We start from the raw sequence: 20157 nt of genomic DNA on the forward strand, positions 1-20157 counted from the left end.
AGTTCTGAGCTCCCCTACCCTGTTTCCATGCTATATGACAATGACTTACTGATTGAAAGATCAAACTGGAAGGGCCGAATGTCCTCCAACTGTCCTGTTTTTCAAATGAAAGGTTTTGAAGGAAAAGACCTTATCTCTGCCTCTTATAATTGTATAAACGTCTATACGGTCACCCCTCAACCTCCTACACTCCAGCTCTATTCAGCCTCTCCCTGTAACTCAAACCCTCCAGTCCCAGCAACATCCTTTTCTGAACCCTCTACAGTTTAATAATATCCTTCCCATAGCACAGTGGACTAGTTAACCCAAAACCCCAGGCTAATGCTCCTGTGACATGGGTTCAAATCCCAACCACAGCAAACGATGACAATACAACGGAATTCAATTTTCAAAAAAAAAAAAAATTGGCCTTTCAAAAAGTAGCAACTAAGTAATGATTGTCATTAAAAAGCCCATATGGTTCACTAATGTCCTTAGTTGGTCTGACCTACATGTCACTCCAGACCCTCAGCAGTGCAACTGACTCTCAACGGCCCTCTCAACAACTAGGGTTTGGCAATAAATGCTGGGCCCAGTCAGTGAGGCCTACATCCTGTGAACAAATAATAGAATTCTTTTATATTTCTGCAAATCTACCACTTTCTATTTTGAATATTCCCAATGAGTAAGCATGCACAGCTCTCTGCAGTAGAGAATTATGAAGATCCATCCACAAACCAGGCCCAAATAAAAAACAATTTCACTGCAAGGAAACTTTTGCTGGACCGTAACCATGGAACATTCTGAATTCTTCAAAGTAATTTTGACAGTATATTGAAGAATGAATTGTTACAGATGATTGTGAAAAGGGCCAGAGGTGAGATGGATCTTTCTAGCCATCCCACACACAATGAGCAGTTGTGATCTCTTATTCCCCTGACTAACGCAGACACAATTGTAATTTCCAAATAAACAAAATGGGGATTGAGTAAATACCGGAAGAGGAGGAACATTTGTCGGGGGCTAGAGAAACAGCAAGGGAGAGAGGGGAGTTGGATAGCTGTATCGAAGAGCTGGCTTCAGTATCACGGTCCAAATGCTACCTCTCTGAGCTGAACTGTTGTGCGATCATTTGTGTGTATTTTTAACCACAAAATTGGCAGCAATCTATTATTCCATTAGTCCCCTTGGGTGCTTGGTGTAAGTTTTTGCAGCTTGGATCACGATACAACAATATCCCTGCTCGCTCGCATACACAGGTACTTGTACTCGCACAGAGATGCACGTATACACAGACACAGACACACACAGTTACATATACACATTCATTCACTCACACAGACAACACCAATGCACACGCACACACACACACCACATTTGCAACCAGCTCCCTTACTCTGAAGCCACAATTCTACCCTCACGTTTGCACAGCTCTGTGATCCTACCACTGGCTAATTCAAGCCATTTTAACAAAGTCATGGAAACAGCAGGTTCCAAACTACACTTTCACCATTTCCCAAAGAAACACGGGGATGTGGGTAGGGTGTAGTCACTGCATATGGAGCCTTTCCCTCTCGACAGGCTAGTCCCAGTAGGTACAGCAGCCTGCTCACTTCTCCTCAGTGAGGATGGTTACTGCTGCAAATATCAGTCACACATCTGGCAAGCTGTGTGTGCGCGTGTGTCTGTGTGCGTGTCTGTGTGCGCGTCTGTGTGCGCACGCGGGTTTCACAGCCTGGCCTGACTCAGGGATGTGCAAGTGGGGACATTACAGTAGCGCTCACTGGTTAGCACTGCTGCCTCACAGCATCAGAGACCCGGGTTCGATTCCACCCTCGGGCAACTGTCTGTGCAGAGTTTGCGCATTCTCCCCGTGTCTGCGTGGGTTTCCTCCGGGTGCTCCGGTTTCCTCTCTCAGTCCAAAAGATGTGCAGGTTAGGTGGATTGGCCACGCTAAATTGCCCGTAGTGTTCAGGGAGGTGTAGATTAGGTGGGTTATAGGGGGATGGGTCTGGGTGGGATGCTTGGAGGGTCGGTGTGGATTTGTTGGGCCGAAGGGCCTGTTTCCACACTGTAGGGATTGTATGAGATGAGCAGAGCTGAACAATGTTCCATCCTGATGGTAAACCATTTGCCAGTTATCAGGAGAGGAAGACTGACATGATGTGATAGAACAGTTATAACACAGAAAGAGAGGATTCAACCCAACCAATAGGTGCTAGCTCTCTAACAGCCAATAACGTCGCCCCATGTTGTGGTTTCCATGGCTCTAAAAATACTGCCCTGCCCAATACTGATCAAACTGCCCGATTGCTCCTGGTTCCAATACACTCTCAGACAGTGTGTTTCAGATCCTAACCACTCGCTGCGCGTGTATTTTTCCCTCGTGGAGCCAATGCTTCTTTCACCAATTCCTTTATATCAGTGCCCCTCTTGTTCTTAACCCTCCCATCAAATGGGAACAGTTTCTCCCTGTCTACTCCAGTGTCCAGAACCCTCCTGGTTTTGAACAGCTCAAACAGATCACTGGAACAACCCACTCCTCTGGGAGAAGAACAATCCAACCTCTTCAATAGATTCCACATCCCTGAAACCAGTCTTGTGGATCTTTTCCACACTCTCTCCTCAAGTCCTTCCTAAAGTTTGGCTGTGAAACTCCAGCTGAGGGAGGGTCGCTGTTTCCTACAGAATGGCCAGGCCGTGCTTGCTCCAGTATCATACGCACCCGTGAATAAAACTGAGCACACCGCCTGCTTTATTAACCGCGCTCTCACTCTGCCCTGACCACCTTTGATGGTTTGTGCGCAGGCACACTTGGGTTTCTCTGCTCCTGTACCCTCTTCACAATCGTAACTTCGTTTTAAGGTGGTTGCTCAAAGCTCTCCCGACTATAATCAATTGCCTCATATTTCTCTGCACTCAACGTATTGATGAGGTCTGTGTGGTTGCCTTGTGTACCGCATTGTGTTTATTTGCTGTACACAATATCCTGTGTACCATGCCAGGTACATGGGTGGGCTGTGTCCTGTTCTATGTATGTATGACATGCCCTGTTTAGAGTATATGCTGTACCCCATGCCCCAGGAAGGGTATACGCCATACCCAGTGCCCCAGTGCAGGGCATACACCGTACCAGGTGCACCATTTTGGGCCCACGGTCCTAGGAGCGCATTCAGTGATAACTGGCTGTGGAGGATATGCCTATTGTGGTCGAAGTGCCGCTGACAGCGTGCGGAGCTGGGAACTCTCCGCAGCCCGGTACTCACCGAGGCGTGACTCCCCGGCGACAGGATCTTGTTGCAGCGCTCGCATTTCAGGCAGAACTTGTGCCAGTCCCTTCCCAGAGAGGTCACTTTCTCAGCTGAAACAAGAGCAATCGGTAGATCAGTCAGTCAGAGTCTTCACCCGATCGCTGGGAACGCACACGTTGAGAACACGACCTCACTCTCTCTCTGCTCGGCTCGGCTCAGAAACGGAATAGAAAGTGGAGGGAGTCTCCCAGAACAAAGCAGTCTGACCACATCGTGAGCCGTGTCTGAATCCCTCGCCCCTATCTTTTTCTCTCCCCCTCTGTGCCCTCTTACATTTTCACAAAAAGGAGCCGGAATCCTATTCCCCAGCCAGCCAATCTCAACAAAAATTTAAAAAAATGACCTGCATTGACATAGCACCTTTAGCAACTTTGGGTTGTCCCAAATGGTTCTGTGGCCAATGGAATACTTTCAATACATCTTTTGGTCCTGCTGAAGGCAAGTAACAAGATAGCCAATAAGTGTACAGCAAACTCTCAACTTAAAAGCAAGACAGCAGTCACCAGATCGTGGCGTTAACAGATGATGTCTGGCCAGGATATTTGGCAACTGCTCCGTCCAAGGACCGCAAGAAACTAGAGAATTGTGAACACAGCCCAGCCCATCACACAAGCCAACCTTCCAGCCATTGACTGCATCTATACCTCTCCCCGCCTCAGGAAAGCAGCCAACATCATCAAAGACCTCCCCCCCCCACCCCCCACCCCGGTTATAATCTCTTCCATTGGGCAGAAGATACAAAGGTTTATACATGCTTACCAACAGATTCAAGAACAGCTTCTTCCCTGCAGTTATTAGATTTCTGAATGGACCTCTCAAATTTTAAATTTAATGTTGATCTCTCTCTTTGTGTGCCTTCCCTGCAGCTCTAACATTGCATTCCTTGCTCTGTTCTCTTCCCCTAACGCAGTTTGTATGGGACGCCTGTACTGCAGGCACGTGGCAATAATAAATCAAATCAAATATTTAGACAGCACAGCCTCCTGCCCTTCTTACTGCAATGGGATCTTCTCCTTCCACGTTGGGGTCTCCGTTCTGTGTCTCGTATGAAGGACGTCTCCGACAGCTGTGGCACTGCACTGCACTGCGGACAATGTGGGATTTGAACCCACAAGCTACCTACCAGAAGCAAGAAAGGTGCTAGCAACTGTGCAAAACAGGCACAGAGGGAGGTGAGATGTCCTTTTGGAATCCTTTTCTCCCCACAGGCAATGCCACATGACCCAGTCTGTAAATTATTAGAAATTCAAAACATCCGGAATCAGTGGGAGGTTGGGACAACAAACGTCTGATCTCTCTCTCTCTCCAATCAATGACTAATATTACTGAGCTACGGTGAATATAGTCCGGTCTTATTTTAGTGTCACTTAATTCAAATAGCTGGCTCAATCTACTAACATTAAATCATTTTCTGTGTTATTTGCATTGCCTTAATATTGGCCTGTTCAATTTTATAGCATGAAGAACTCTGAATCCTTAGGAGCACAATGCTAAAAAAAATTTTGCTCTACAAATACCTAAGCAGAATTGATGAAGCCACAATTATATATGAACAGTTGATTATTACTACATTGGAAAGCATTCCCTCTTGGGAGTCAATCTTCAGAGTGACATATTGCAATTCAACTTCCCTCAGGCTTGTAATCTGACCTTGGCACTGGATTGAAGATTAACCTTTTCATTGTTTAACTTCAATCTTTCGGAACAGGAGTCAGATATAGCGCTTCGGGCTAAAGGGATCAAAGCGTATGGAGAGAAGGTGGACACGGGACTGAATCGGATGATCAACCATGATTGTAATGGGGGGGAGCAAGCTCGAGGGGCCGAATAGCCTACTCCTGCTCCTATTTTCTACCAAGATGCAGAAATTCTTAAGACTACACTGGCCTACGTGTGACTCCAGACCCTCTGAAATGGCTGAGGAAAGCAATCCCCTCAGTTCATGGGCAATTAGGTACATTTTGATCTTGCCCATGATTCCCACATCCCATGAAAAAAAAGAGTAAAAGTAAAGCAAACACAAAGTATGTTTTTCCTTAAAAGGATGGACATTGAAGATCTGATGGCACTGCTTCAAAGCAGAGCTAACAGTATGCTCTAGAAGCCAGACTCTCGGGTTATTTTCACTTGCTGCATGAGTGAGTTCGCTGGGTGCTGATTGGCTGCAACACTGTGGCGACATCACAGCGAAAGGATTTCATTGGTGGCGAACAGATGAGATATATCCTGAGGTCGAGAAAGACTCTATATAAATGCAAAGATGGCTTTCCCTGTCTCTAACGCCTATGCTTGTTCTGGATTCCAGGCCTGGGGCGAGGGGGGAACGAAAAAGCAAAGGTCAGTTCTCACACTTCCACTGGACAACATTCCAAGTTGACCTGGAGCAGGATTGACATCAAATTCCAGCTTGGATCAATCTTGCTGGTCACCAAAAGCATATGAGATGATTATCAATGGCTCAGAGGGCCAAAGCATGGATGATAATGTTCACCTATTCATACAGCGCAGAAAAGGCCCTTCAGCCCATCGCCGACAATGACTACCACTAAAAGTGTACAAATCCCAATTTCCTGCACTTGTCCCATATCCTTGAATGTTATGATATTTGTTTAAAAAAAAATTTTTTTTTGAAAGGTTGAAAGATATCTGGCCTTGACCATCTTCCCAGGCAGTGCATTCCAGATTCGAACCAGGTGCTGAGTGGAAGTTTTTTTCCTCAAATCCCCTCTGAATCTCCTGTCCCTTACTCTAAAACTGTGTCCTCTCATGATTGACTCCCTCAGCTAAGGGGAACAGCTACTCTCTATTCACCCTGTCCATAGCCCTCAATCTTATACACCTCAGTCATGTCCCTCCACCTCAGGTCTTGACCGCTCTAAAAGAAAACAATCCAAGTCTATCTAGTCTCTCCTTATAGCTCAATTTCTCCATCTCAGGCAACATTCTGGTCAACCTCACCTATACCCCTTCTAGTGATATCACATCCTGTGATGAGGTGACCAGAACTGCATACAGTACTCCAGCTGTGGCTCTGTACAACTCCAGCGTTATCTCCTTGCTCTTATACACTATGCCATGACTGATGAAGGCAAGTTTCTCACATGCCACCTTTATCCTATTCACTTGCTCTGCCAACTTCAGGGCTCTGTGAATAATTACCTCAAGATCCCTCTGTTCCTCTAAGCTACCCTGTATCCTGCCATTCACTAAATACTCTCTTATCTTGTTTCTTCTTCCAAAGTGATTGCCTTTGTCATCTGCCACTGGTCTGCCCATCTGATCAACCCAACCACGTCTTCCTGTAACCTACAACCATCTCCTTCGCTATTAACCACTGTACCAATCTTGGCGTCGTCTTCATATTTGCTTAACATTCCCTCCACATTTTCATCTGTATCATTTACGTACATAACAAAAAACAAGGGTCCCTTAATAGGTTGCTCCCTGAGAGATTAGAATCAGGCTCCCCGTTACCATCATATAAACTGAAGGATTAATCAGAAATGCTATCCCCCTCCCCACCATTAAACCATCCCTTAAAGTGTTCCAAAGCTAAATGATTGTATAAACAGGCATCTCCTGCCAGCTTGCAGAAACTCTCTCAGCTCCATCTCAGAGGAAGCATCTTTCACTCCCCAGGTCCTGCTTAATTGATCCCAGCGGAATTCGCAATCCCACCATATCCTGCAGGATTTGCTTCCTGAAGGCACTTGCGTCGTGCCCGGAAAACAGACGAGACATTAAGCCAAAGTCCTGCCTGATCGCTCTCTTAGGGACGTGTACAGAATGCCGTGACATTATTGCGAAGAGTAAGAGGCAGAGGGGGGAGAGATTATCCCCGGTGACTTGACTCGTATTTATCCCCCAAACCAACATCACAAAAACAGATTATCGGGTCGTTATCATATCTCGAGACAACCAGCACTTAGAGCTGTGTATGATCGCCGTCATGGAGACCAGCTTTCAAATCCTGAGTTCACTCCTGGAATTTTCACCTTTCATAAGTGGCCATGGTGAGGTTTGAACCTATATCCTCAGACCATTCAGCTGGACTGCGTGATACTAAGTGCTGTCACCTCTGACTCTCTCTTGCAGGCCTGACTGGCAGTAAAACTCCAGACTATCCCAAAGTTGTGAAAAGTCCCTCTTCTGCTTCCTTATCCAGATAGATCCATGATAAATCCATGGTTTCCGCCTCTTACTGAGCTGATTTCCTTTCCCCTTGACATTTTACTTTTCCACTGCTGGCTCACCTACATTGTGACCTTGCACGACCTCCTTGGTCCTAACCATTTCCTCTTCATCTTGCATATCTAGCCCCTCTACAACCCAGCCACGACAGGGTGAGAGCTCTCCACATCTCTCATGCCTCCGAGCTCCCACCGGTCCCTATTTCCCAGCAATCTCTCACATTCATCAACTTCACCAGCCCCAGCCCCACCCCCCCCCTACCATTGTCCCAGTACAAGGTGTTGTTATGGGCCCCCAGATTGGGGGTGGGTGGGGGGAGAAACAGGTGAATGAGCTTGTGGACCATGCCTTGTTCCAGACTTACTCTCTCTCTCTCTCTCACCTCACTTCGAGCACACTGATGACATGGTCAGCACAATGACCCACTGCTGCCTCAAAGCGCCAGGGACCCGGGTTCGGTTCCACCCTCGGGCGACTGTCTGTGTGGAGTTTGCACATTCTCCCAGTGTCTGCGTGGGTTTCTTCCGGGTGCTCCGGTTTCCTCCCACAGTCCAAAGATGCGCAGGCTAGGTGGATTCGACACGCTAAATTGCCCGTAGTGTTCAGGGATACGTAGGGTTAGCCATTAGCCACGGAAAATGTTGCATTATAGGGATAGGGTAGGGGGTTGGGTCTGGGTGGGATGTTCTTCAGAGGGTCAGTGTGGGCTCGATGGGCCAAATGGCCTGCTTCCACACTGTAAGGATTCTATTAACTAGTTCAATCCGACTCTTTGGCCTCTTGCCTGGGCAGGAACAATGACCACCACATGGTTTCCAATCTCCACTATGCTCTCACCCTCACCTGGTCCATCTCTCCGAACCCCTTCCATCTCTGGGAATGGTCGATCGGGAAATCGTTACCCCGAACCCACTGAGACCCACAGCTACCTCAGCTGCACTTTCTCACACGCCACTTTGTAAAAGGACTCCTTTCTCCCAACTTCTATACCGCCATCACCTTTGTTCAGACTTCACTCAGTTAGCCAAATTACTGATTCATGATGCACAGCGACACCAACAGGATGGGTTCAATTCCCACAGTGGCTGAGGTTACCATGAAGGACTCTCCTTCTCAACCTCTCCCCTCACCTCAGACATGGGACCCTCAGGTTAAAACACCACCAGGCATCTCTGTAATGAGACAGAGCAGCCCCATGGCGTGGTAAGACGATGATGTCTCTACCTAACTATCCTGATACATCTTCCTTTAGTGTTAATGAAGGATTGTCTCCCATTCCATTCCCACCTTTCTCCCCCTCCCTTCCTCTCCTCTCCTGACAGGGTTCCCCTTATCCTCACTTCCTGCAGTTTCCATAGTCGATCTTCTGCCATTTTTGCCTTCTCTGGCACAATGTTCCTTCCCTTGCAACATCCTGAAGAGGCCATTTCCTCTCTGTGACATGCTAATCCACTCCACAGTTACTCCCCCGTCCCCACCAACACCTCCCGGTCTGGCCACAATGTCTTCCTAGACCTAGAGCAAGGAATGCAATGTTAATTCCTCCTCCAATCACCACAGCATTCCACTCAAGTGAAACAACAATTTATTTGTATTTGTTTCACGTTGATTCACTGTGTTGGCTGATTGTGGTCCAGCACATTGGCAAAGACCCAACACAGACAGACTGGATACAGTCATAAAGTCATACAGCACGGAAACAGGCCCTTCGGCCCAACTCGCCCATGCCAACCAGGTTTCCTAAACTGAACTAGGCCTATTTGCCTGTGTTTAGCCCATATCCCTCGAAACCTTTCCTATTCATGAACCTGTCCAAATGTGTTTTAAATGTCGCTATTTTACCTGCTTCCTCTGGAAGTTCATTACACATATGAACCACCGTGTTTTGAAAAAAAAAAAATTTGCCCCATGGTCCCTTGTAAACCTGCTCTCAGCTTAAAACTATGCCCCCTAGTTTTGAACTGCCCCACTCAAGGGAAAAGACCTTTGATATTCACCTTATCCATGCCCCTCATGATTTTATAAACCTCTGTAAGGTCACCCCCTCAACCTCTTACTGTCCAGTGAAAAAGTCCCAGCCTATCCAGCCTCTCTTTATAACTCAAACCCTCCATTCCCAGCAACATCCTGGTAAATCTCCTCTGAACCCTCTCCAGCTTAATAATATCCTTCCTATAACAGTGCAGACAGAACTGGACATAATATTCCAGAAGAGGCCTCACCAACGTCCTGTACAACCTCAACATGCTCTCCCAACTCCTCTGGTCTCAGCAATGAAGGCAAGCGTGCCAAATGCCTTCTTAACTGCCCTGTCTACAGGTGACTCAAACTTCAAAGAATTATGTACCTGAACCCCTGGTTCTCTCTGTTCAACAGCTGTACCCAAGGCCCTACTTTTAGACCATAAGACATAGGAGCAGAAATAAAACCATTCAGCCCATCGAGCCTGCTCCGCCATTCAATCATGGCTGATAAGCTCCTCAACCCCATTCTCCTGCTTTCTCCCCGTAATCCTTGATCCCCTTGACAATCAAGAACCTATCTATCTCTGTCTTAAATATACTCAATGACCTGGCCTCCACAGCCTTCTGTGGCAGTGAATTCCATAGATTCACCGCTCTCTGGCTGAAGTAGTTTCTCCTTATCTCAGTTCTAAAAGGTCTTCCCTTTAGTCTAAGGCTGTGCCCTCGGGTCTTAGTCTCTCCTACTAATGGAAGCATCTTCCCAACATCCACTCTGTCCAGGCCATTCAGTATTCTGTAAGTTTCAATTAGATCCCCCTCTTATCCTTCTAAACTCTACCAAGTATAGATCCAGAGTCCTCAAACGTTCCTCATATGTTAAGCTTTTTATTCCTGGGACCATTCTCGTGAACCACCTCTGAACCTGCTCCAGGACCAAGACATCTTTCCTGTGATATGGGGCCCAAAACTGTGCACAATACTCCAAATGTGGCCTGACCAGAGCTTTGTAGAGCCTCAGAAGTACATCCCTGCTTTTATATTCAAGTCCTCTCAAAATAAATGTTAAAGTTGCATTTGCCTTCCTAACTACTGACTCAACTTGCGAGTTTACCTTGAGAGAATCCTGGACTAGAACTCCCAAGTCTCTTTGCACTTCAGAACAGTACAAGTCCTGCCTTTGTTTGTTTTTACTAAAATGCATTTGTCCAAATTAACCTCCATCAGCCACTCCTCAGCCCACTGACCCAATTGGTCAAGAGTTAGGAGGGCCAAGTGTCTTAGGGTGGAGGTAGCTATTACGAGGGGGCATAGTTTTAAAGTGAGCGGAGGTAGATATGGGGGAGATATCAGAGGTACGTTCTTTACTCAGAGAGTGGCCAGGGCGTGGAATGCATTGCCGGAGAGGGTAGTGGAGTTGGCCTCATTAGGGGCATTTGAGCGGCTATTAGATAGGCATATGGATGATAGTATAAGGTAGGGGTGGAGGTTAGATAGACCTTAGGTTTAGGGTAAAGGTTCGGCACAACATCGTGGGCCGAAGGGCCTGTACTGTGCTGCACTGTTCTACGTTCTATGTACTCTTGTTTCTTGTTGATGTGTGTGTGTATACAGCAAGGCTTTGTACTGGGATCGTCTTGTTTCAATACCACATCATCCAAAACTTTTATTAAGCAGAGCACCTTTTAACTATGTTTATGAAGGCACCAAGTTAAGTTTAATGGTAAATAGAGGAACTGTGTGCGTGTGTCTGTGCGTGCGTCTGTGCGTGCAGGGCTGGGGGCAGGTGGGAGGGTGTGTGGAAGAGGTGAAAAATCACAAAGGGAGATTGACAAGAGTGGGCAACTAAACTACGGAAGTTCAATGCATGACGATGGGAGATGTCCCAATTCAGAGACAAAATACTACATTGTGGTATTTTACAAATGGTTGAGAGACTGAGGAACTGGGAATGGATGAGAGGGGTCTCCAGGAAACAATGGAAATCTCACTTCCAGGTAAGGTTAAAGACACCAAAAAAAACCCAACAGAATCGCAGATGCTGGAAATTAGAAACAAAAAAATTGCTGAAAAAAATAACTCGGCAGGTCTGGCAGCATCTTGGAGAGAGGGGAACAGAATGAACATTTTGGGCCCAGTGTCCCTTCTTCAGAAGTAATGGTAGCTAGGAGAGGGTTGGTGTACATGCTGAAGATGGGGAGTGGGGGAGGGGACAAGGAGTAAACGATAGGTGAAGATGGAGCCCGGAGAGAGACAGAGAGAAATCATTTGGACAGACAAAGTAATGGGTAAAGGTCAGCCTGGGAGAGTGAACAGCTGCTAACGGAGACAATTAGTGGCCCATGCGATGGCAAGGCCTGTTGTGTGGAAGCTGGAGTAAGGACATGGGACAAGGTGCTCAGGGCTTAAAATTATTGAACTTGACATCCAGCCTTAAAAGGCTGTAACGTTCCAAGCGGAAAATGAAAGTTTTGTTCTTCCATATTGCGCTGAGGTTCGCTGGAGCACTGCAGCAGGCCCGAGACAGAGGTGTCAGCCAGGGAACACGGTGGTGTGACAAAGTGGACGAGGTTAAAGAAATGGCAGCTCTTCACCCGAGAGGAAGGGCTGGAGGTTCGGCCGGAGCTGTGGCTAGGCCCAGGCCCTATCTCTCAACTGTGTTCAGCTCTTAGCACCGAGTTTACAATGGGCACCTTGGTGAGAGCTCTCCCCTCACTGGGAGACGGGGAGGAAGGAGAAATGGCCATGGGGACAAAACTCTTTCCCCTTTCTTGGCATCTCAGCAAGAGCCGGGCAAAAAGATTCATTTGTCCCCTCGTTTCTGAGGCCCATTACTCTAACAGTCACTCGAGGGTCACAACTCACTTCCAATCTGGAGGAAATCAGAGCTACAGTTTGGCGGGGGGAGGAGAGGTAGGGTGAAGTGGTCCTTGCCTCTGACCAAGCAGCATCATAGGAGCAGAAAGGCAGACGTTTCGGGCCTAGACCCTTTCTGATGAAGGGTCTAGGCCTGAAACGTCAGCCTTTCTGCTCCTATGATGCTGCTTGGCCTGCTGTGTTCATCCAGCTCTGCACCTTGTTGTCTCCAGCATCTGCAGTTCCTACTACCTCTTGCCTCTGACCCTCTGTTTTCCCACAGTCTTCCCCCCCCGCCCCGCCAAACCATTTCACCACAGGAAGGGACCGAATGGCCTCTTCCTATTCCAATTTAAGTTGAGCTCTTTTTGCTATTTTGAAACAATAGTGCACGCTGACAGAGTGGTTAGTACTTGTCACCAGCCCCCGCTACTAACAGCCCAAGAATCTTTTTTGTTTCAAAAATAATTGATGTTTATTTAAAAGTTAAAATATTGTGCCAGGATTCAGTCACTCGCCTTCTAAGAATAGAAGCAGGCGCACACAGTGTAGGAGGTGGAAGGGCAGTGAAACCCACCGGAAACAAGAAACTCCAGTCGACAATGCTCCAGATTCCACCACTCCCTCACTGGGGAGGGTGTGAATGAGAGTTAAATTAACAGGTCACACCCTGAGACAGAGAGAGAGAGAGAGAGAGAGAGAGAGAGAGAGAGAGAGAGATACAGACAGAGAGCGAGAGAGCGACACACAGAGAGAGTGGAGGACATAGACACAGAGAGAGAGCGCGCGAGAGGGACACAGACAGAGAGAGAGAGAGGGAGAGAGAGAAGGATACAGACAGATAGAGGTGAGGGGACACAGACGGGGGGGGAGACAGACAGACAGAGAGCGAGAGAGAGAGAAGGACACGGACAGAGAGAAGGACAGAGAGAGAAGGACACGGACAGAGAGGGGGGGAGGCAGACAGACAGAAGGACAGAGAGAAGGACAGAGAGAGAGAGAGAGAGACAGAGAAGGACACAGACAGAGAGAGGACACAGAGAGAGAGAGAGAGAAAAAGACACAGAGAAGGACACAGACAGAGAGAGAAGGACACAGACAGAGAGAGAGAGAGAAAGACACAGAGAAGGACACAGACAGAGAGAGAAGGACACAGAGAGAGAGAGAGAGGTCATGTTGTGGCTGTACAGGACATTGGTGAGGTCATATCTGGCGCACAATTCTGGATGCTCTGTTATAAGAAGGATGTTAAAAGACTGACAAGGATATTATCGAGACTGGAACAACTGAGTTAAAGGAGAGGTTGGATAAGTTGGGACTTTTTTCCGTGGAGTCTAGGGGACTGACACATGACCTTATAGAGGTTTATAAAATCATGAGAGGCACAGATAAAGTGAATAGCCAAGGTCTTTACCCAGGGCAGGGGAATCCAAAACTAGAGGGCACAGGTTTAAGGTGATTGGGGAAAGATTTAAAAGGGACCCCGGGGCAACTTTTTCACATAGAGAGTGGTCCGTGTATGGAATGAACTGCCAAAGGAAGTGGGAGAGGCAAATAAAATTACAATATTTAAAAGACATTTAGACAGGTACATGGATAGGAAAGGTTTAAGAGGGATATGGATCAAACACAGGCAGGTGGAATTGGTTCGGTTTGGGAAACCTGGTCGGCATGGACAAGGTGGGCCAAAGGGCCTGTTTCCGTGCTGTACGACTCTGAATCTACTGTAGCGAGGGGAACCGGGCACGGTGCAAGATCGGTTAGATGTACAAACCTATACTTTAAATATTAATGAGGCTTGTGAACAGGTAGGCCACGGTGACAGGGGAGGGGGGAGATAACGTTAGAAATGTGTGTCCGCCTATCTGGGGTGGGGTGGGGTCCTGTGTGTCTACAGCCTGAAAGAAGTCACAGAGTCACAAAGGTCTACAGCACAAAAAAAGGCTCTTCAGCCCATTGAGTCCATGCCAATCAAAACAGGCATCTAACTGTTCTAATCCTATTTCCCACCACTTGGCCTTAAGCCTTGTCTGCCTTGGCGTTGATAGTGTACTTTAAATGCTTCTTCAATGTTAGGAGGGCTTCTGCCTCTATCACCCTTACAGTTCCAGATTCTCACCACCCTCTGGATGAATTTTTTTTTTTCCTCCTCACATTTCCTCTAAACCTTCTGCCAATTACCTCGGATCTACACTCCCCAGTCACTGGCCACTCCACCAAGTGGGAAAATGTTTCCTCCTGCCTACCCGATCTCTGCCCCTTATACAGGTTATACATCTCAAATCACATCCCCTCTCAATCTCCTCTGCTCTAAGGAAAACATGTCCAAGCTGTCTTCATAACTGAAACGTTCCAGCCCAGGCAACATCCCGGTAAGTCTCCTCTGCACCCTCTCCAGTGCTGTCACGTCCCCCTCCCTATAATGGTGATTCCAGAAACAGCCCACAATACAGTTTTTCTGAAGAAGGGTCCCGACCTGAAACGTCAGCTTTCCTGCTCCTCTGATGTTGCCTGGCCTGCTGTGTTGCTCCAGCTCCACACTGTTATATCCACGATACTTTAGATGTGACCTAACCAGGGTTTAAGACAGTTCCAGCATCACCTCCCTACTCTTAAACTGTATGCCTCAGCAAATAAAGACAAGTATCCCATATGCCTTCTTAAGCACTTTACCGACCTGTCCTGCTACCTTAAGAGGCTGGTGTAAGTGCACGCCAGGGTCGCTCTGATCCTCGGTGCTTCCCATATTCATCATGTATAATCTTTGCCTTGTCTATCCTGCATCACCTCACATTTATCCAGACTGAATTCCATCCCATACCCTCCTATAATCTGATGCTATCCTCCTCACTATTTACCAGCCCACTAATTTTTGTATCATCCACAAATTTACTGACCTGCAGTCCAGTCTGAATCTTATTTTTTTTTATAAACCGCAAACGGCTTTTAAAATGAAGAAGACATTCGAGAAGGTATTACACAGGATATAATTCCATTTTGTGAGCGTGTCTGAAAGGAGGGGCTCAAAGAACGGAAGACTGGTCATTAATAAATAAATTGAATCAGGATTGTGGAGAAGCTGCTGAACCCAGGGAGTGATGAGAACGTGGGCCTCGCTCCCACACGGGGCTAATGGAGATGGCAAGCACAGTGTCACTAAGGAGCAATTAGTGAAGTACCTGAGGGAGAAAGGAATAGTAGGTTGGGGATTCAGGGACTTTGTGATGCAGTGGTAGCGTTCCTAGACTCATAGGGCCAGACAGCACAGAAACCAAACTAGTCCTGTTTGCCTGCATTTGGTGCGTATCCCTCTACTCCCTTCCCATCCATTTTCCTGTCCAAATGTCTTTCAAATGTTGTAATTATACTCACCTCTTCCACTGCCTCAGGCACCTCGTTCCACGCGCACACGGGCGCACCATCACTCTCTGTGTGAAAACATTGCCCCTCAGGTCCCTTTGCAATCTTTCCCCTCCCTAGTTTTGGACTCACCTACCCTGAGCCTTGGCTATTCACCTCATCTATGTCTCTCACGATTTTATAAACCTCTATGAGGTTGCCCCTCAGCCTCCTACGCTCCAAAGGGCGGGGGTGGGGAAAAAAGTCCCGGCCTACCCAGCCTCTCCTCGTAACTCAAATCTTCCAGTCACGGTAACGGCCTTGTAAATTTTTTTTTGCGACCTTTCCAGTTTCATAACATCCCTCCTATAGCAGGACGACTAGAAATGTAGGCGTTACTCTGAACGCAGCCTTACTATTGTCTTGTACAGCTGCAACATGACACTCCAAACTCCTACACTCAGTGTTCTGACCGATGAAGGCAAGTGTGCCAAATGCCTTCTTCACTGCCCTAACTCGAGGCAGTAGGCCCATGCTCCAGATAAAACATCGACAACGGCAGGTTGCTGAAGAGGAGTATTGATGGGACCATAAACGCTGGATTGGACCAGATGGCACAGTGGGCTGTTTCTTGCCGAATGCTTTGAATAATTCGATCAGTTTTGTAAGTGCACTTGTCCAACACAGCAGGAGCTAGTGCCTGGGGCATTCTTAGCTATATACACATACACACACACACACACAGACTGTCACAGTTTTCCCCTTACACCCATGCACAGTCTGCCCCCACCTGTTATCTGTGCTCCTTAAAACCAGGCTGCATTCCCACTGACGGGAGCTTATTCCAAACGCCCGCCCACCGCATCCCCCAGGGCACAGCTGGCAGGAATCTAATCCTCCCTGGCGTCTGGGGTGTGCCCACTCTGATCAGGGACGTCCACCCGGCTACACAGAGGCCGAGGGGGTGGGGGTGTTCAGGGAGAAACGGGAGAACTGGAACCAATCCAGAGGTTCAGTGGAGTTGGAGCTCAGATGCAGTGTCTTTTCACACTGCAAATCTCTCCTTTTTAATGCATGGGGCATGTGGTGTAAGAGACTGTATGGATAAAACAGAGACAGGCACACACCGGGGAAAATCCAGCAGAAGTTCCGGTCTTGCGTTGCTAAAAATAAATTTTAAAAAAAGAGTTTTGCTTGTTTATCCATTCCTGTTCAGATGTTTTTTTTAAGAAATAAGAATGGCCCCGGCCAAACAGATGGAGAAAAACACCAGGAAGTCTAATGGTGAACATTAGAACCGCCAACAATCCCCCTATTCATGTGTTTCCAGTGGTTATGTTACTTGACTAATAATCCAGGGAACGGGAGCCTGAATCCAGCCCTGGCAGTTTGCAAATCTGAATTTAATTTAAAATAGAAATCTTTTGGAGAACAACACACTGGTACCAGCATCCACAGCACTAAGGCATGGTCGTACAAATAATCCCAGCTGGGTTGCACAGTTGACAAGGCCAGTGACTGTCACCTGGTCAGTTTCTCCTGCACTGATCCGAGCTTAGATCAGCTCCACAGGCAGTCAATGCCATTTCGAAATCTCTATCTCCCTAGACTCCAGTTTGAGACGAAGCAGTCAGGACTGATCCGTCTTTCCGGTGGAAATCCTTTAGTAACTGACCCCCGACACCAGAAAACAACAACTGGCTATGCGCAGCTAGATCTATAGGCTTCATCGGTTCCCATATGAGGCACTCTTCTCTCTCCAGCCCCACTCCATCTCTGCAATCCCTGCACCTTTACTGCCTCTGCAACCCCAGATGATTCGCACTCCCCAGCCCAAGCCCGCAAGAAACTACAGAGGGTTGTGAACGCAGCCCAGTCCATCACACAAACCTTCCACTGACTCCATCTACATTTCCTGCTGCCTCAGGAAAGCGGCCAACATAATCACAGACCCCTCCTAACTCAGTTATACTCTCTTCCACTCGCAACCATTAGGCAGAAGGTACAAAAGTCTGAAAACATCTACCAACAGACTCAAGGACAGCTTCTTCCCTGCTGTTATCAGATTTATGAACGGACCTCTACATATTAGAGTTGATCTTTCTCTGCTCCTTCTCTGTAGCAGCAACGCTGTATTCTGTTCTATTACCCTTACGTAAGGTACGATGTGTCTGGATAGCACACAAAACAATACTTTTCATTGTATCTCAGTACATGTGACAATAATAAATCAAATCAAATCCCAAACACCTCTCCCCTCCGGCCCATACACTCTCCCCAGTGCCTGATCCTCAATGGATAGACCACCCTTCTCCCACAAAGCTTCTCTGTCCCTCCGTCTCTCTCTCTCAGCTCTGCCTAACTGGCAGCCATATTTTCACCTTATCTTAACCAAACAGCAGCACACACACCCAAACGCGAATTAGTGTCAGTTAGTGACACTAATTCAGCTTTCAAGGGTAACTTTTTCCCACACAGAGGGTGGTGCGTGTACGGAACAAGCTGCCAGAGGAAGTGGTGGAGGCCAGTACAATTCCAACATTTGAAAGGCATCTGGATGGGTATAGAAGGGTTTAGACGTATATGGGCCAAATGCTGGCAAATGGGACAAGGTGAGATTGGGACGGCTAGTCGGAGCAGACGAGTTGGAGCAAAGGGTCTGTTTCTGTCCAGTATAAATCCATGACTCTATAAAGGGGCCCAGTATTCCAGCTGTGGTCGACTTAGTGCCTTGGCTCGTTTTAGCAAAACTTCCCTACTTTTATACTCCATTCCCTTTCAAATAAAGGCCAGCAGTCCTTTCCTGCTACTGGGGGTATTACTCGGGTAAATATTTACACTCCTCCTCAGTGGCTGACCAACACAGCCCTGAGGAAATCCAGTGAAACCTGTTCCTGTCCAGAGACGCCTCAGGAGCTGCGATCTCCCATGGGATCCAATATTCTCCCAACAGTCTCCATCAAAAACTATCTGTGAACCTGACTCTTAAAATTTCACGTAAAAATGCTGTTATTTCGGTGTAACAGGAAAATAGAAGACTGAAAGAGTGTGTGGATGGACCACACAGGCCAAAGTCCCGGGCTAACCTTCAGTCTTTGTGGTTACTCAATGATAATGTCACCAGTGATAACTTAAACCGTCTTAGAAGCACTGGGTTCTACCAATAATGTGTAAGACATTCACAGTCTCCAGAGGACTGCAGACAGTAACCCCATGCCATAGGCCAGTCAACTTTTTTCGCTGGAATGTCGGAGGTGAGGGGTGACCTGATAGAGGCCTATAAAAATCGTGAGGGGCACAGATAAGGTGAATAGCAAAGCTCTCTTCCCCAGCATAGGGGAGTCCAAAAACTAGAGGGAATAAGGTGAGAGGAGCAAGAATTAAAAAGGGACCTGAGGGGCAACATTTTCCGCACAGAGGGTGGTGCACCTATGGAATGAGTTCCCGGAGGAAGTGACGGGTACGATTACAACATTTCAAAGACGTCTGGACGGGTGGATAGGAAAGGTTTAAGAGGGATACGCACCAAATGCAGGCAGATGGGACCCCGGTTCAGTTTCGGAAACCTGGTCAGCGTGGACAGGTCGGGCCAAAGGGTCTGTTTCCGCGCCATGCGGCCCAGTTCGAGACCGTCAGCACAGCAGGGAGCAAACGGGAACTTTCCTCAGATTCAGGGGCCGTTTATATATTAAAAAAAAGTACCAGGCACCCTGGCAGCAGAACTCAGAAAGCTCATCCCTGTCCTGGCACAATGCGGTCTTGTTTATTCTTTCCCCCAGTGGAATTAGAGATGGATGCAGAGATTCCCAATGGAAAACTGAAGGAAAAAAAAAACTCGCCAGTTAACAGTCACAAGGAGACAGGATGACAGGTGGGTGATAAAAGACTCCTTGTATTCCTCCCTCACACTCTGACTAGCTGCTACAGCAATTCCCTCACTGGGATGCCTGCAGCCACTCCATTCAGTTTCTGTTCCCGTCTGGCTGACACCATTTAATCGAAAACAAAACCAAATGTTTTAATATTTTACTGCGCGGAAAACATTTGTCAGAATCGCTCCCAAAATAAACCAAAATGAATAATAGCCTGCTGTCTCCCCTCACCTTCCACCATTGCATGGCTCTGCAGTGAGCCAGGGGTTCTCTGCTGAACCAAAAGGGCAATTCATTGAGAAGTGTTTGGACGGGAGTCAATTCAGCTACAGCCCAGCTGTTGTACTCTGAGAAACCCTGACAGCCCACTTGCTGTCATTACCAATATCATAATCACATCGTTCCCAAGAGCTGTGCAGCTTTCCCTCCCAGTTCCAAAATAATCCTTTGTCGCTGCCTCCTCCAAAAACAAAATCGGGCTATAGAATCATATGCCACTGATTTGCTATTCTGTTGCCATGACGACCCAGCACACACACCCCCCCCACCATCTGCTCCATCCTGACTCTGTCTAGCATTCCTCGGAGATTGCAATCGTCCATCTAGTTATTTATAAAGGATACCAGATGACAGCAGAATTTAACATTT

At 47.4% G+C, this 20157-nt stretch overlaps 1 protein-coding gene across 3 annotated transcripts in view; it reads right to left on the minus strand.

Moving 5' to 3' along the window:
* LOC109937842 (cysteine-rich protein 2-like) overlaps positions 1 to 20157 on the minus strand; it is a 51624-nt gene that overhangs the window by 23077 nt on the left and 8390 nt on the right. For all 3 annotated transcript variants that reach the window (XM_048599770.1, XM_048599771.1, XM_048599769.1), the window contains one exon: positions 3246 to 3340. In XM_048599770.1, the coding sequence (XP_048455727.1) occupies positions 3246 to 3340 (95 nt within the window). The remainder of the gene's footprint in view (positions 1 to 3245; positions 3341 to 20157) is intronic.

Source organism: Rhincodon typus, chromosome 8 (genome assembly GCF_021869965.1).
Source record: "Rhincodon typus isolate 14 chromosome 8, sRhiTyp1.1, whole genome shotgun sequence".
In the NCBI taxonomy this organism is placed as follows: Eukaryota; Metazoa; Chordata; class Chondrichthyes; order Orectolobiformes; family Rhincodontidae; genus Rhincodon; species Rhincodon typus.